The 18,464-nt window shown below is 35.3% G+C and overlaps 1 protein-coding gene across 1 annotated transcript in view; it reads left to right on the forward strand.

Moving 5' to 3' along the window:
• Positions 1–1,511: 1,511 nt before the first annotated feature.
• The window catches only part of LOC140820787 (stromal processing peptidase, chloroplastic), a 39,825-nt gene continuing 22,872 nt past the window's right edge, over positions 1,512–18,464 (forward strand). The window contains exons 1-19 of the mRNA XM_073181122.1: positions 1,512–1,831; positions 2,097–2,261; positions 2,606–2,859; positions 4,616–4,814; positions 5,197–5,244; positions 5,423–5,530; positions 5,660–5,848; positions 5,947–6,243; positions 6,989–7,090; positions 7,830–7,964; positions 8,831–9,055; positions 10,775–10,978; positions 11,288–11,455; positions 12,184–12,333; positions 13,198–13,335; positions 13,828–14,055; positions 14,176–14,328; positions 15,947–16,070; positions 16,942–17,071. Coding sequence (XP_073037223.1) covers positions 1,637–1,831; positions 2,097–2,261; positions 2,606–2,859; positions 4,616–4,814; positions 5,197–5,244; positions 5,423–5,530; positions 5,660–5,848; positions 5,947–6,243; positions 6,989–7,090; positions 7,830–7,964; positions 8,831–9,055; positions 10,775–10,978; positions 11,288–11,455; positions 12,184–12,333; positions 13,198–13,335; positions 13,828–14,055; positions 14,176–14,328; positions 15,947–16,070; positions 16,942–17,071 — 3,212 coding nt within the window. The 5' untranslated portion in view covers positions 1,512–1,636. The remainder of the gene's footprint in view (positions 1,832–2,096; positions 2,262–2,605; positions 2,860–4,615; positions 4,815–5,196; positions 5,245–5,422; positions 5,531–5,659; positions 5,849–5,946; positions 6,244–6,988; positions 7,091–7,829; positions 7,965–8,830; positions 9,056–10,774; positions 10,979–11,287; positions 11,456–12,183; positions 12,334–13,197; positions 13,336–13,827; positions 14,056–14,175; positions 14,329–15,946; positions 16,071–16,941; positions 17,072–18,464) is intronic.

The following is an 18,464-nucleotide window of genomic DNA, read 5'->3' on the forward strand; positions in this document are numbered from 1 at the left end:
TTGCATTTGAGATAGGAAAGTTTGACAGATAGTCAGACTTCTAGACGTTCGGTGTATCGTTACGTAGGAGCAGACACCCTCCTATTGTAGATTACTCGATACAGCTCAGACCGAAGTCTAGGAATAAGACGTACAGTCACCCCGATTGGGAGGGTAGGTGACAGCCATTGACGTCTTATTCACACCGAGATCCCTAGAGTTATAGTGGAGTCGAGTCTAGACATGATTTGACTAGAACTGCATGCGTTTATGGATGTGGTTTCATAGACTATGAAACTCATTGTTATTGCTTTCAGTTATGATATCATGTTTTTATGATTTGATTTGAGTAGCATGTTTAACTGATTTGTGTTGCATGCTTATTTTGAGTTGATTTCATAGATTATGGAATCTATTGTTTTTAAGTTTATTAATGATAGAATATTTCATGATTTACTTTATGTATATGCATGTTTACCATGTTTTATACTGGGATTTATTCTCACCGGAGTTATCCGGCTGTTGTCTTGTTTTGTATGTGTGCATGACAACAGGTGGGGATGGATCAGGGTCAAGAAGATGATGAGAGAAGACGAGTTAGCGTGGTGATTCTGGACTTACTGTAGACTTGGTTTTATTACTTGAATTTAGTAACTGAACCTTAGACTTAGTTTGTACAGTATTGTACTTTTATACTGAAATGTATTTTATACAGAGATGTATATTATTTAGATTCCATTACCTTCCGCAAATGCATTTTAAAAGGAAAATTTTTAGACCCTGTTTATCAGAACTGATAATTAAATCCCAAGAAAATTAAGAAAAAAATCAGCGTCCGAGTCCCCACAATATCCATCTCCATAATACCCTTATTTGTATAAATCTATACTAAATAATATAATGAATAAAAACTCAAGGATAAGTTGTCTATAAATTCGCAGCTACAAACATCAAACATTACATTTTACAATATATTTATATTTTCTACAAAATTTGAGTATACTATAAATTATACTTTATAAAAATTAAAATCATATGTATGTAATAATTTCCTAATTAATTAGAAGTGCATGTATGACAATCAATTTTTTTTAAAAAAATTTGAAAAACCAAATATATATAATTTCGTGAAACAAATAATTTATCGTGTCGGTCAAATATGTAAATTTTATCCGATAACCAATATTTTAACAATTTTTGATATATAAAAATTTATTATTCTTCAAAAAACAAAATTTATTGTCAAACCAATAGTTATATTAATTGATGTAGAATTAATTTCAGAAACAAAAAGAAAAAAAAAAGTAAAAGAAAAAGAAATCAGTTATTTTATTTTATTATATACATATAATATAAAGTAGTTGTGAAAATGAAAAGCCTTCATTTTCACCCAACCCAATTATTTTTCTTAATTTTTCCCCTTTTATATTTAATAAGATATTATTTATTATATCATATATATTGGCCAAATCGCCACCACGCACACCGCCGCCTCCGTCCAAAGCAGTCTGATATTTATTGAACTTAACCGTTAAAACGAACTATTTACATGAAATCCCCAACTTCATTGTAATCCCCTCTTCTCTCCAAAACCCTCCATTATTTTACATTGTCCTATCAATTTGGGGATTTTCATTGACTTGGATTGACAAAAATTATGCAGGCCTCATCAGTTTTGTTCAACACGAAACCTCTTTTAGCTCAGATTTATGCAGGCAATCGCTATGGTAAAGATAATCGCAATTTCACTCCAAATACAACCCAGATCAATCAGGCTCAATTAAAGAAACCAGTGGCTTGGCGCCACGCGAATAGACGTCGCTGCAGCCGTGCATATCTTGTCAACAATAAGGTTTGTTCTATTGTTTCAACTGCTTTAATAAAGTTTTCAACTTTCTCCTTTTCTTAGCTCCTTCTAAAATTTGTGGTTGGGACGCGGGATTGGGGAGTTTGGTTTGTGTTGATTCTTGGCGCATAGGGAGTGAATGATTTTTTTTTTTTCCAGTATTTATATGGTTTAGCTTTAGCTGTGGCTTTTCTGTGTTGGATGATGCCCTTTTCTCTTTGCAAGCTGCAAATGAACTTAATTTGCCACTCGTTGTTTCCCTTTGATGCAGAATACATCGAAAATATTTCATTCGGAGACCAATCATGAAAGTCGGCGAGTATCTTGCTTCCATTGTTGCAAAAGAAAGCAAATTGGAATCAACGGTTTCACCTCTGGATTCTTTGCGGACAAGTCAACTTTTCAGTTGTCAAAGCTCAAACCAAACAAAGATAAAGTAAGGAACCATCCACTTTGTGGTAATCTCGTCTGTGCCTTTTCAGTACTCTGAGTGATATGTTGACCTACTCTTGTACTTCACCAATCAGTTTACCACCATGGCCTCTTACATTCTTGTGAAATTGCGATGCTTTCCTTTGATATAATTCTCTTCTTGTCAGATTGGCCGTGAAGAGATTTACATGGTAGTTATGTTTCTTGCTGATAATATATTATGCTCTTGTAGCAGTCACTAAAGCAATAAATTTTTGTTTATGAAGTCTGATAATTTCAACAACTGTCATCAATTTATTTTACAATATGCCATATTATATTGAATTTTCTCTCATTTTATCATGTCAGGTTGGTCTTCATGTCAGACAACTTCATGTTTCATGTGCCACCGTCGGCCCCAACGAGCCACATGCAGCAAGTACAACATGGCCAGATGGTGTTACTGAAAAACAGAGTTTCGATGCATTAGATCCAGAAGTAGAGAGAAGAGAATATGAACAATTTTTGCGTCTTGAGCTTCCATCCCACCCGAAATTGCATCGAGGACAACTGAAAAATGGTCTCCGCTACCTCATTTTGCCAAACAAAGTCCCTCCCAATAGGTACTATTCCTCTTCAGTAACAGCCAGCCCCTTTGACAATCATTCTAATGATGAATGTTGAATAATAATTCTTGATCATTATTTGGGTTTCATCCATTATGGAACTTGAGGGCTAGAGGCTTTACAGTCAAAACAACACAAAAAGGGAAAAGAAAATAAACTAATGAATAATAATTCTTGATCATTATTTGGGTTTCATCCATTATGTTCATTACTAAATCAATTTGTTATTCATTAGTTTATTTTCTTTTCCCTTTTCGTGTTGTTTTGACTGTAAGGCCTCTAGCCCTCAAGTTCCAAATATGACTACAAGAACGAGATGACAATGATGGGGTGAGTGAGGACACTAGTCCAGATCCTTGTAAAAGCTTCCGAGTCCCTTCCTGAACAGTTTGATTGATATGAACTCAGGGAAAAGCAGAAATCAATTTTGTTAATTGTAAGACCGAAGACATAGAATTAACAGATTGACATTCTGCAATAATTTTTGGTTTAGCATACACGACTTCTAATGTTGCTTCAAGGAAATATGGTTACAAATTTGATGGTGAGAATTGGCTGACACCTTTAAATAAGATTACAACCTGGCCAACTAATGTTGCTTCAAGGAAGTATGGTTACAAATTTGAGGGTGAGAATTGGCTGACACCTTTAAATAAGATTACAACCTTGCCAAGTGAAAAATGTATGATTAGATAGAGTAAATTTAGCACTAGAGAACTCAACGCTTTAACGCTAGTCCATTTCCAAAACAGCTGCTCTACCCTCCAGAGCATGCATATAATTCTAAGTTTTAGATTGTGGTCAAAGTAGGAAAGTCTTTTATGGGAGGCATACTTTTTTTTTTTTGATAAGAAACTTGATAATATTAATAAGACATAATAGTGTTTCTTATACATAAAGTGGACTAGTGGTCCACCACCATGAAAGATAAACTCATGCAACTAACAATAAATATAACTCCAGTCCCTCAAAAGATCAAGTATCGATAAACTCTGAAACTCTTTAACATTTCCAATCCAATTTGCTATCCGAATCTTGATTTTATCCCAACACTCTTCTATACTTTTCAATGGGTAGGCTATACCAGCACATTATATAGTATGAGGAGTCTTATCAAATGTCCTTTCATTTATGTTAAAGGGAGGCTTTGTATGCTATTAGAAAAAGACAAGAATGAGCCATTGATGGTCCTTAGTCTCGGTATATTTACACTGTTAACTATTGCAACCATTTTAAATAGTTTCATGACTTTAGTTGTTAATAGATAATAGATACATAGACTTGAGTGGATGTTTTGCGAGGTTAAGGGATTGTACCATTTTTCAAAAGTAATGGAGCATCGACATAAATACAGATGTTTGGGCAAGGACATGGGAGGCTTATTTGCAATGACTTTGATTAAGAAAAATAAAAGCTAATTTTGTCTTTTCTTTTCTGGATATAAGTGAATACTAATTTTGAGCTGCTTTGGCTATGCTAAACATCGTGTTTTTACAGACAAGGAAAGATCTAAAATGCTATTAAAACATTTATTGTTTTGGCACGAGTTTGAATTGCAAATTCACTGACAAGGAAAGATTTAAAACATTAATAAAACATGTATGCTTTGGTACATTAGTCAGAGTTGTGAAAATACTAAAAAGGAAATATTCATTATTTTCAATGCCAGACATCTCAATGTTACAATGTCAAGAAAATGCTTTTGTAATTCTTATGCCCTCATGGTGCAACGCTAAGCACTTTTGAACTATAGGTTTGAAGCACACATGGAAGTTCATGTCGGATCAATTGATGAGGAAGATGATGAGCAAGGAATTGCTCACATGATTGAACATGTTGCATTTCTTGGAAGTAAGAAACGTGAAAAACTTCTTGGAACTGGGGCAAGATCTAATGCGTACACTGATTTTCATCACACTGTTTTTCACATCCATTCACCAACCAGTACAAAGGTTTGTCAAATTTTATGGTCTCCTTATTAAAATTGATGTTTGTAGACATCATTTTGCCCTGATACATAATTTGTTTACATTGTCTCTGTCTTTAAATGTTACGATATATGTAAATCAAATGTCCACAACGTAGGGGACAAATCAAGGGGCATACAATTTTGGTCTTCCGTAGAGTAACAAATTGCTCTGAACATGGTGAAGAAATCGTTCATCATGGATGATTGGAATTCCAGAAATCTTTGGATAGATCAGTTATCATATAAGATAACTGCGACAAACTTTCCAAATATAAATTCTAATAAATGTTTTTTCAATTTTTCTTTTTTGTCCTTTTTTTGCCAATTTTTTCTATCCTTACCATAGTGAAAGATTTGATCTTTAGGACTCTGAAGGTGATCTGATGCCTGTTGTTCTGGATGCTCTGAACGAGGTATACTTTCTATTTATTTTCTTTATGTGTTGAGTTGATTGGCATTTTTCATTAATCATATTGGGGCATTGGTTTCATGTGAGTTCTTTGAGTTTTTCCACTTGCTTGTACTATCAATATGATTTTTCTCATTTGATGCCAGTTTGAACTCTGATATATTATTTTAAAATTTCCATAGATTGCTTTTCACCCAAAATTTTTGGCTTCTCGAGTTGAAAAAGAAAGGCGGGCAATTTTATCTGAACTACAAATGATGAATACCATAGAATACCGCGTTGATTGCCAGGTAACCACTACGAGAGATGGGTGTGCATAGCTTTTATATATTTTAGCTAGCCATCTTTTACTAGATTTTTTCTTTTGATTTGTATGTATTTACTCCTCAAAATTTTCTTCCTTGGTATTGTTGGCGTAGTTGTTGCAATACTTGCATTCCGAGAACAAGCTGAGTAAAAGATTTCCTATTGGACTAGAAGAGCAGATTAAGAAATGGGATGCCGACAAAATTAGAAAATTTCATGAGCGCTGGTACTTTCCTGGAAATGCGACATTATACATTGTTGGGGACATTGATGACATTTCAAAGACGGTTGACCACATTGAAGTATGTCATATTTTATTTACTCTTCAGTTTATGATTTTGAATTTGAGCTAGTCTTCTTGTACGTTTAGCCTTTTAGCTGATTGCCAGGTCTTTTGCAGGAAGTTTTTGGACAAACTGGAACAGAAAGTGAGGTGGGTGCTGCACCTACACCAACTGCCTTTGGTGCAATGGCCAGTTTCCTTGTTCCTAAGCTTCCCATGGGATTGGCCAATGGTTTGTCTCATGAAAGATCTTCTCCCATCGAACAGTCTAAAATTTTTAGAAAGGAAAGACATGCCGTTCGCCCTCCTGTTCAACATAATTGGTCCATTCCTGGAATCTACACCGATGTGAAGCTACCTCATATATTTCAGCATGAATTGCTTCAGAACTTCTCGATTAATATGTTTTGCAAGGTGACAGCACCTGATTTGGATAAATATTTGTTTCCCACGATCTGTTTTTATCTTCATTCCTTCACTGTTGTACTAATACTTTTCGTTTTATTAAAATTTCCCTTGAAGAGTTTTTGCCTTCCTTTCTGTTGTTTTCTTTTGTTCTACTTTCATCTTTTCTTGCAGGGTGGGCTTGATAGAGAAATTAAAAAGACACCCTTTCATTCTTTTCCAAGTTTGCATCATATTTTGAACATAATTTCCTAGTCAGATGACGCATCTCAATAGGCATGAAAAATGAAGCAATGATAGTCTATATTTGTGTTGTGTTCTTTTGCCATAATATAACTTCATGCCTATATTTGTGTTGTGTTCTTTTGCCATAATATAACTTCATGCCAGAAAATGGAAATACTTGTACTCATTTATTGCCACTTTCCATTAAAGCAAATGACGTGAATGAGAAATTTTGAACGTTGTTTGGATGCTATTACATGGAATCCCCCAAAAATTTCAGCATTGTTTGTTGTTTATTCTTTTGGATGATGAGATACTCATGATTAGCTCGATATCTATTTGTACAAACCCATCTCACCCCCACCACCAAAAAAAAAAATAAAAAAATCACGGTTTCAGTTTCTTGTATGTTAAAACCCATCACAGATTTCAACTTTCAATTACATGCGAGTGTTGTCTTGTGACCCAGTCCGTCACATTTAAAGTTTCCCCCCTTTAACTTTATCACTTTTGTTATTCATAACTACAGATCCCTGTCAGCAAGGCCCGTACATATGGTGACTTGAGGAATGTGTTGATGAAGAGGATCTTTCTTTCTGCTTTGCATTTCCGTATTAATACACGATACAAGGTTACATTACTTTCCTCTTTGTTTGATTAGTGATGAAGAGTAAACTCTAGGTCCAGGTCTAACAGATTTATACTGTAAGATAGAAGCCATACTTCATCTTTTCGGAGCTGGGGTGAAAATATATTTGAAGGTTACTTTTGAAATTATGGCATTTACTTTTACTATCATCAGAGAAAAACTACACACAATGAGAAAAAAAGTGCCAACTTGACGCCTTCATTCATTAATTGTTTAAGTTAAGCATTCTTTCCTGTTTATTCTTGAACCTTCAGCTAAAGGCAAGCATGAGTAAGAATATTCTTAATGTTCCCTGTTTTCAATTCCAGAAATTACTAATTAACTGCCATTACTTTGTTTCGCACTTCTCATAATCCATAAATTGTGATCTGTTGCTAGCCAATTAGTGAATGAAACTCTAAAGACAACGCAAAATCAATCTGACAGTAGTTTCTCAAAGAAGCAAAGCTGAAGCTACCCACATAAGTAAAATGATTTTTATCTCCTTCAGGCTCGATGGCTTATGGTTAATTTTGTCATTTTTACCCTCAGCGCAATATTCTGTGAATCTATATTTGAGTTGCCATAATATAAAATAGGAGAATGTAGTCGTGCCTAGAGTTGCTTGGCTTTGGGGTAGATTATGAATTCTGTTATTAACATGATTTTTCCAAATAATAGTTGGTCCAGTTCACATGGTTTTGGTGATATTTTAAGCTTTAACATTTGATGTGTTTTCCAGAGTTCAAACCCCCCATTTACCTCAGTGGAGTTGGACCATAGTGATTCCGGTAGAGAAGGTTGTACAGTTACCACTCTTACGGTGACTGCGGAACCTCGAAATTGGCAAAATGCAATCAAAGTCGCTGTGCAGGAGGTATGTTTGTTTTATATAACAAGTCCATTCACCCAAGTGAAGACACGCCACATAGTCTTCTTTACCCTCTTTGTTGTGTCATAGAACTTACATATCTCTACAATGTTTTGATATTGTCAACTTGGGCCTACGCCCTCATGAATTTGTTTTCGGACTTTACCCAAAAGATTTCGTACCAATGAAGATATCTTTCTATCTTATAAACCAATTATCTTCCTCATATGTTTTTAATGTGAGATTTTGATTGTATCCCAAACAATCCTCCCCACAAACAAAGAACCATTAATTTTCTCATGGTCAGAGCCTCCCTTCAAACCCATCTATCCAACCTCTCCACTTCGATGATAACATACTCCCATTGAAGCACTCATCTCCACTGCGTTGGGAGCATACGTCTTACGTGAATTACTTGGAGCGTCATCTTCATCGAGAGCCCATCACGCATTTATTGGGAGCCCTCATCTCCTTCGTTTAACTATCCGAGGATTCCATTCACATGGCTCGATCTAGACCATGGCTCTGATACTTGTTGTGTAATGAAACTCACATATCTCCACAATTGTATGGTATCCACTTTGGACCTTACATTCTTATGAATTTGTTTTTGAACTTTACCAAAAAAAACTTCATATTAATGAAGATATCTTTCTATATAAACCAATTATCTTCTCCATGTATTTCCGTGAGATTTTGGTTACATTCCCAACACTCCTTCCACTTTGCATATAAATTTTTTGAGAAAGCTATGACCGAAAATTGTGCTAAGATGTCAATGATGGTTTGTATTTTGTTGTCTGTTGGTTTGGCTTTAATTCTATATGACATTATTCATATGGTGGTTATGTTTTTCATATCTTGCATTTCAGGTTAGAAGGCTTAAAGTGTTTGGCGTTACAAATGGCGAATTGGCCCGTTATCTAGATGCTTTATTAAAAGACAGCGAACAATTGGCAGCTATGATTGACAATGTATCATCAGTAGATAACTTAGATTTTATAATGGAAAGTGATGCACTTGGTCATACTGTAATGGATCAAAGACAAGGACATGAGAGTTTGGTTGCAATTGCTGGTACTGTAACCCTCGAGGAGGTAATTCTCCACATGTCCTTGTGCACTTCCTTTCCTCTAATTGGCCTCTTACCATTTTGGCTTTGCATGATGATGAAGTATGATAATGTGTTTATCTTATCAGATAAAAGAGTGTGATAATATGTCATCAACGAACTTACCATCTTTGGCATGCAATCTTTCTATCTCTAGTCGAGAACAAAATAGTGTTTGTAAGTGCCAAAAGACCCATACAGACACAAATATGTTCTTCTAAAACCTATGGGAAATAATATATTTTTGGTTTCTAACTTGCATATTTATATTTCTGATCATGTTGCCGGTCAATGCGCGGTCTTAGTTCATAATTTGCACATTTTTTTCCATCTTAAGTTTATTTTCACTAGAGTGTTGACATAGCTTCAGACACGTCAGTAGTTTCCGATGACACATCATCATTTTCTGGTGTCACGTCATCATTTTCTGGCACCACATCCGACACTCTGATTTAAAATGATTAAAATTGAAAAATTTGCAAATTAGAGGAATAAAACTTTAAATTGATCGATAACATGGAAAAAATGAAAAACACGCAAATTATAGGACAAAAAATGAAATTTTCCTACCTATGTGCGGGTGCTTCGCAATGACAACACAAACATATACATGTACCTATATATGGACACTTTCTGACATCTGAACGTGATTATAGTTTGTGTACATTTATACATGTATACATATGTGTACACAGGTACATACTATGTCAAAGACATACATGTCTATGTATGTGTATATGTTTTTATGCACGTGTGTTCGTCTACATAAATGGATATATATTTGTTGTAAGAATATATTTATGCTTGCCTTCTTCAACTTACTCTATTCGGCATCTACTAGTCTCAAAGATTCAAAACTGCACTTTACTGCCAGTTCCATTGATAACGTTGCGGATATTTTGAGAAAACTGAAACCATGGTTGAAGGATGAATACCCACTTCACTTCTAGAAAGTGAACAATACAGAAACACAATCCTCATGAGAAAAATAAATTAAATAAATCTTTCTATGAATCTTAGGGTGCCTTTGGATAGACATAGTGAAATGGACTAATTTCAAATTCTTAACTAAAATCCATCATTTATGTTTGACAAAGATTTTAGTCAGATATCTAAAATTCCATATTATCTTCGCATACATTTTTGTATGCGTTTTAAAAGGATTTCAAATGCTACCATTGATATATCATTTTTAGATCAACAGATTTTCAAATGCTTTGATTTTAAATATTTCTTCAAATTCAAATAAATTCATCGAAAAGCTTTGATTTGTCGGATTGCCAGCATCTTGAACAAGAAAAACTAAGAAACACATTCCTTTAAACAAAATAAAAAGAAATAGATTGCATGTATGTATGTGTGGTTATGCCTTCTTTTACTTATTTTGATTGCCTCTTCTTGTTCCAAATGGTACTCCCTTGTCTGTTTGATGGAGAAAATAGTAGATATCTCGAAAAAACTGAAATCACCGGTAAAGGATACACAACCGTTTCAAATATTTATATAATGTAGGACGTTTATATACTACGACTATAAATCTAGACAGCAGAAAATTAGAATTCAATTCATAGAAAAGAAAATGAAATAAATTCTTCTATGAATCTGAAATGAATTTGGACCGATGAAACATGAAACTCATTTGGTTATGCTGCCAATATTTTCAAAGCATGAGTGATGTTTTTCTTGACCCTTGTTGGTGTGTTAGGTTAATTCCATTGGTGCAAAGGTGTTGGAATTCATCTCGGATTATGGAAAACCATCTGCACCACTCCCAGCTGCAATTGTTGCTTGTGTTCCAAAGAAAGTGCATATTGATGGAAGTGGGGAAACCGAATTCAAGTTAACGCCAGAAGAGATTGTGGCTGCTATAGAAGCTGGTTTGAATGAATTCATAGAGGCTGAGCCAGAGGTTTTTATTATTAACAGTCATATAGTTGTTCTTTTGCTATGTTATGAGGGTGTGAACTTTATGAGCAAGGTGGATTGTCCACTCTTCAGAAATAGATTATTTCATGTTTTAATTGACTTAAAAAGACTTCTGCTTTAAAAATAAGAGGTTATGTTCATCTGAGTTCTTGCCACTTTTCTGATTTCTTTATTATCACCACTCCCGTTCCTTAACCATTTCTTTTGTTGAATACCATTAGAAGAAATTTTATTCCCCCATTCTGTCTTAAATTTTGAGAACTGACTTGTGGCTTCATTGTCACTTTTGCAGCTTGAGATTCCAAAAGAACTGATATCAACAGAACAGTTGCAGGAATTAAGGTTTCTGCGGCATCCATCCTTTGTTCCTGTTGACCAAGAAAAGGTGTCAAAGGTATATGATGGGGAAACAGGAATAGTCCAACGGCGTCTTTCGAATGGAATTTCTGTAAATTACAAGGTGAATCAATTGGATGTTCATTTGGATTTTTCAGATGATTTTGTTCTTATCCTTACAGTCACATGGTAGATGTTGATGTTGTTGTCTTTCAAAGGTTGTTCAGAAAACAGTTGGATAAATTATCATTACAGGTGTTCTTCCCCCAGCATATGGTTGTTGGACCAGTTTGTTAATGTATATGTATCTGATTTGTATTTTGAAACACCTAGTTCCATCTATCTTGTTTCTGAAATTGAGAATTGCATGCTTTATGGTGTTGCTAATCCTACTTTTTTGGCCACTTCGAGTCACAACTTTATTTGGACTGAGCAGTTTGAGCTAAATTTGTGGACATGTTTCTTTTTTTTTTTATGGCGAAAAATTTGAATGTGATTCTTCCTGTGAAGAAGTTCTCTTTCATGTCAATTTGAAATTAAAGTGCAATGACCCTGTGTTCTGAAACTCTCATGAAGTCCAGTCCATATACTGTTCTAGGCGTTCACCTTTCTCTTCATTTGGTCCTATTAAATGCATTTGGTGAAATACTTTGTCATATTTCCTAATCTATGGCTATGACGAGATGTTCAGTGGAGAAAAATGTTGATACTGGTCTTAAGCTGTAGTATCCACTCTTACTTCCCATTGATGCTGGTCATGTGCTGTAGTATAAAGTTATTTTCCGAACGACTTGTAGGACTAGCTACTATTTTCTTAATCACTCTTACATATTCCTGTCGTCGTGCTACCAGGTATCCAAAAATGAAGCTAATAGTGGTGTTATGCGCCTCATAGTTGGTGGTGGACGAGCAGCCGAAAGTTCTGAAGCCAAAGGAGCTGTTATTGTAGGTGTGCGTACACTAAGTGAGGGAGGTCGTGTGGGTGATTTTTCACGTGAACAGGTGACGTAACACACCATTTAACTTATATTTTTCTCTTTTTGTAATCTATAATCTGTTTTCCCCCTGAGTTTTTATGTATCTCTAATGATGTTTTTCACAATGTTACTGTCACATTGGAAAACAAGTAACACAACATAAATTTTATTCACATTCTCTATCTTTTTTTTGATAAGAAACAATTAATTATTATAAAAATTTAGAGTTTACAAAACAAGTGGATGAGTGGTCCACAAAACGAAAGTGTGATTAGTTCATCCCTAACTCTAGGAACAAATAAATCTCCAATCCCTAACTAGGTCCGAAATTCGCATATGTTGAAACTTCTTTAAGTTGATTGTCCAAGTCGCGACTCTGAACCTGATCTTCTCCCATAGTTCTTCGTCTGAATCCTCTTTGCCGCTGAAAATTCCGTTGTTGCATTCCAACCATACTGACCAGAAAACGCAATGGATCACTACATACCAGAAATCCATAAGAGCCTTCCCCTTGAGGAATGACTGATCCATTAGTAACATGTCTTTCGATCTGCTTGGGAAACACCATTGAAAGTCCAAATGCTTCATGACCTTGATCCATATTACCCTCGTGAAAGCACAATGAAGTAGTAGGTGGTCCTGAGTCTCCATATTGTTCTTGCATAAGCAGCAACATTGGGGACATAGAACTATGCCCGGCCTTCTTCTCTGTATCTCATCGTTAGTCTGCAACTTCCCCAAAGCCACGATCCAAGAAAACACTTTAACCTTTTGTGGTATCGGTACATGCCAAATGCTATTTTGTCATGTTTTATTTTACTACATATCCAACATCTGTCCCTCATGGTCATAGTTACTGTAAGTAATTTGATATGCTATCTATTTCCAGGTAGAACTTTTCTGTGTGAACCACTTGATCAATTGCTCTCTGGAGTCAACTGAAGAATTTATATGCATGGAGTTCCGTTTTACTTTAAGAGATGGTGGGATGCGTGCTGCTTTCCAGTTACTGCATATGGTACTTGAGGTAATCTTGAAGTTTTGTGATATATGAATCTTAATTAAAATCATTACATGTAGATTACATACTCTCTTGTGCTATTTGACTAGTCATGCAGCTGCGAGGTAATTATTTTTTAGTTGTCTTTGATCTCACCAATTTCATTTTCTGATATCCTCCTCACTAAAAAATAAACCATCAAGAAAAACCACCATTAGGAGATTCGATTGAGGTTGTTGAGCTGTTTTTTGAACGTCAGGAGGCAGGATCTGTATTTTGCAGCTTCCTTAGTGTGTGCAAGATGATTTTGTTATGCCTTGCTTTTGAACAAGGAGATGCTGCTGTAAATTAAAACCTGGAGCAGAAATTTTTCTTAAAATAATGTGGACATCTTTTTCCAAGAAAAGATTTCGGATTTATTCCTATTGCTGTCAAGTTGGATTCATAAACTGACAGTTGATCAATCTATGGACATTCTCCATCTTTTCCTGAGTTTGAAAGAACTTCATATTTTTGCAGCATAATGTTTGGCTGGATGATGCATTTGATAGAGCAAAGCAGTTGTATCTATCCTATTACCGCTCTATTCCTAAAAGCTTAGAGCGCTCAACGGCCCACAAGCTCATGCTCGCTATGCTGAATGGAGATGAACGGTTTGTTGAGCCTACACCAAATTCATTACAACAGTTAACACTTTCACGAGTGAAAGATGCAGTGATGAATCAATTTGTTTGTGACAATATGGAGGTGTATATCTTTGTATCTTCCTTTGTTAATTTAATAAATTAAGTTGCATGTCATTTTGAAATCTAGAATACCAAAGTGACTATCATCTTATCGAATTTTAACTTCTTGTTTGTTTGTTAGGTGAGTATTGTTGGAGACTTCTCAGAAGAGGATATCGAGTCTTGTATTTTGGAGTATCTAGGTACAGTAAAAGAAAAAAAAGGTCTTGAGAGAGCGCAACATTACAACCCAATCATATTCCGGCCACACACTTCAGATTGGCAGCATCAACAAGTATGGACATGACTTCATAACGGCATGGTTTTTTTCGTATTAAATTTACATTGATGTATGACCTGTTTACAACCTCTATGTCATTCTTTGTTCTGTTATCTGTAAAGATTTCGTAAATGATTTATGTTATTTGTGTTATGGAGCAGGTTATGGATAAGCTTTGTTTTTACTTCCATTAGTGATAGCAAGACTTTTGAGTTCCTGTCTCCGCTAGCTTTCATGTAGATTGTCTAGACTTTGTCCTACAAAAATGAAATGGTCATTGTGCGTGTGTGTTTTTCTCTCGAAAGAACATGGTCATTGTGTGTTCTGTCCCTGTTTCCTCCATCCATATGGGATGAAATTGTCCATTGTTATAAATGATTACTATCTTCTTCTGTCTGTTGAAGAAGCATCGTGGCTGGTAAATCTTTGTCAGGGCCTTAGTTTCTGCATCTAAGTAGAACACATCAAGTTACTCCTTTATGTTTAACCTGTGGAAGAATGTTAAGATTGAAGTATTTTTCTAATTATAGTGTCACACCTATGCTATTCAGTATTGTGATAATTCTTATGTTGGAAATTTCCTTTTCATTTTCCCACTGAAATTCACCTTATGAATGAATGTTGTCTATATTTGAGAGAAGTGAGAGGCTTGAACCCTCTGAGGCATTTGTCTTTGCATATAGGCCGAACTAAACATGGCTTTGTTTGACGTGTTCTCTCATTTACTGTCACTAGCATGAAGTACGTGCGATATACCTACACACCAATTAGATATAAAGTAAATTAAAATTTTTTTGGAGTTATACAATATCTAAATCTGATTTTATATATATAACAAATGATAATAAACATGATATGTAGAATACTTCTATAGAAATGAATATTAAAAAAAGGTTCATAAATTAAAACACAACAAATAAAGAAAAGTAACTAAAAAAAAAAATAGATGTTACTAATGCATAATCCATTAGTAATGCTGCTTGAGTATTCCACTTCTTTGAGGACTTCTACAACATATTGCTCCTGTCAAGATGTAGATAACTGATTTCTTAATGTTTGGTAGCACCGAGAAGAAAGAAGCATCCCAGAACCGACACACAAAACACACCGCAAAATTTCAGCTTTTCCATTCATAATTAAAATTATAAGTGGCCAACTGCAACTCTTTCATAGCAAAAATCCTTCAATATAAATATGAATTCCTCTGGTCTAATAAACTACCGATAAATCCTTTCAAGAAGATTAATGATTATTATATGCTTTAATTTCCGGACCACATTCAGTTATGAGTACTCAATTGATGCAATTTTTTGTTAGGAATTTATGTGGTAGGAAAAAAACTTAATAACATTTGAGGGGCAACATTAAGTTGATAAATTGTTTTTCCATATATCTCCCTACGTATATAAATGAATTGATGAAAATATTCAAGTGATTTATCATACTTTACACACACAGACGATTAGTTTTCCAATTCACAATTCGAAAACATTGCCCTCCATCCATACTTTTATAGGTAATATAGATTTGCTATCCGATCATCTAGTTTTTGTTGGTCAAATTGAGAAACTTCTCCTCAATGATGTTCTGGTTTGTGCCTGTCCTGGGTGTTTTACTAGCGCATTCTTCTCAGATGTTTTTGAAGGACACAGATGAGCGAGCATGTGCATACATTGCAGGCCCTGCCCCGAATCGATGGGGGTTAACTTTTGATGGAAAGAATCTGCATGATTCAGTTAGCAATTCTGCTACATTTGGTGAGTTCTTTGGGTGCACAATGGACTATATGTGTTCCTCATTCATGTATAGCAGTGACATGGGCATCATCCAAGGCATCTGTTACGGCATGAGTCATCCAATGTAATATGCATTTTGGTGATGCTAGTTACTAGTTGTACTTTTCTTGTTTATGGACGCTTGTGCGTGAACACAGTCTAGCCAACCCTTTTTTGACTTGAATTTACCTTCTAACATAAAGCATATGCTCATCCATTTGTTTCCATTTTGAAAAGTCAAAACTGCAAGAGCTTTTGTCCTCTCCATTTTGTTTGATATATGTCTCTCCATGTTCACATGTTCCTTAAAGGAAAAAAATTCACTCTACTTGCAGATTTTGACCTTGGCTAATGTCATTCAATTGTGACAATAACCATCTCTGCTATACCGAAAACCTGGGGTGCATTAGATTTCTACATGCGCGGAAAAGATGATTTGCTTTAGAAAAAGAAATAATAGGATTTGTTGCTTTTTAAGCATGCCTTGTTGATGCTAAAACCTTTCTTGTTTGCTTGTGAAAGGTATTCAGAGAATTTATTCACAAAAATTAAGTGGTTTCTGGGGGTGTAAAAGTTTTCTATATGTTGCTTGGTTTCTGTTTTCAACCAGGTAATATATGTGTGTGTCAAAAGTGTCATTCACTAGAGAATTGAAATCTCAATGACAGTGATACTGATAAATTGGGAACTACGTTGAATTTTTTCTAATTCGATAACTCCTCTTACTAGATTTTTTATCTTAATCAGCACTGTGATATGGTAGTTTTTTTGAAGTTTTTAACTATTCCATGCTAACTGAATCTTGATTTCTCATAAGGCATACATCATAATTCACTTATGGTTTCTTTTCCAGAACTTGTAAATTTTGATCAACAATCTGGAGGGTCTGAGAATGCTGAAAAGGGTGTGCAAGGGAAACTGCGGGATCACCCATTATTTTTTGCTGTTACATTGGGACTTTTGGCTGAGGTCATAAATTCAAGGTAATTTCTATGGTCCATAAATGCCAATGCCAATGTAACATAAGAATATAATTATATACAAGGCCTTAGGTTCAATTCTCATATTAATTAGTCATGGTTGTAGTTGAGTGTGAACTTTTTTTTTTATTTTTTTTTGATGAGAAACATAAATATTATTAATAATTATTGTTATTTAAACATAACAAGTAGTGGACTAGCAATCCACTGTAGCCAAATGAAAGCTCTAAATTTTAACAATACACATAGGACCAATCTCTTAAAATGTCAAAAGTAGAGACTCCATAAAAGTTCTTATCCGCTCGAATCCAATTGGCTAAAGTGAACTTGATTTTCCCCCAGATATCTTCCGTTGTTTCTTCTATTTCTTGAAAAATTCTTCTATTTCTCTCCAACCATATTTCCCATGTTACGCCGTGGATCACCATTCTCCAGAAAATCTTTCCTTTCTTACCGAGCATATTGCCAAGATCTGTACTGTACAAGTCATTAATTGTCCTCGGCACAACCCAAAACAGTTTCAATTCCACCAAAGCCTTGGCCCACAATGCATGAGTGAATTTGCAGTGAATGAACAAATGATCTTGTGTTTCCACCTCCTGACGACACAACACACACCAGTTTGGGCAAAGAGAACAATTAGGATATCTCTTCTGCATCACCTCAGATGTCGGTAATTTAGCAAGGATTGCCGTCCATGAGAATATCTGAATCTTTGAAGGAATAGGCACTTTCCAAATGATATTGAAAAATTTGAACTCTTGGGCCCCATTCTCTCTTCTGAAAAAAGATTGGAAAAAAGATTTGACCGAGAATATCCCAGATGGATCCCCCTCCCACTGCTGAAAATCATCAACCCCCTCCACTAATCTCACCCCCTGTAGAATGTTAAATATTGAGGATAGTTGCGAGACCTCCTCCTCTCGGAGTGATCGACGAAGATGAAGGTCCCAAGAAAAAACATTTGTGGAACAATCAAGGTGAGCAAAATAAGAGATAGGTAAATTATGTGCCAATGAAACACGAAACAAAGCTGGGAACAAGTCCCGGAAAGAAGAGACTCCCAACCAAATATCCTCCCAAAATCTTATTGTATTCCCCCCTCGAACCACTACTCTCACTAATCGGTGATAAGCCGGGTATGTTTTAGAAATGAACTTCCACGGACATCTAAAAGTCACATTCTTAGCCAACCCCGCATCCCATCCATTTTCTTGCATCCCATACTTGCTTCTTATTATTCTTTTCCACAACGCCTCATTTTCAACATTAAACCTCCACCACCATTTCCCCATTAAAGCTATATTTCGTAAGCAAATATTCCCAATGCCCAGCCCTCCTTGTTGCTTTGGCCTACAAACTTTCTCCCACCTAACCATATGACAATGAGAATCAC

This window comes from Primulina eburnea, unplaced genomic scaffold (genome assembly GCF_022965805.1).
Source record: "Primulina eburnea isolate SZY01 unplaced genomic scaffold, ASM2296580v1 ctg1459_ERROPOS7100000, whole genome shotgun sequence".
Lineage (NCBI taxonomy): Eukaryota > Viridiplantae > Streptophyta > Magnoliopsida > Lamiales > Gesneriaceae > Primulina > Primulina eburnea.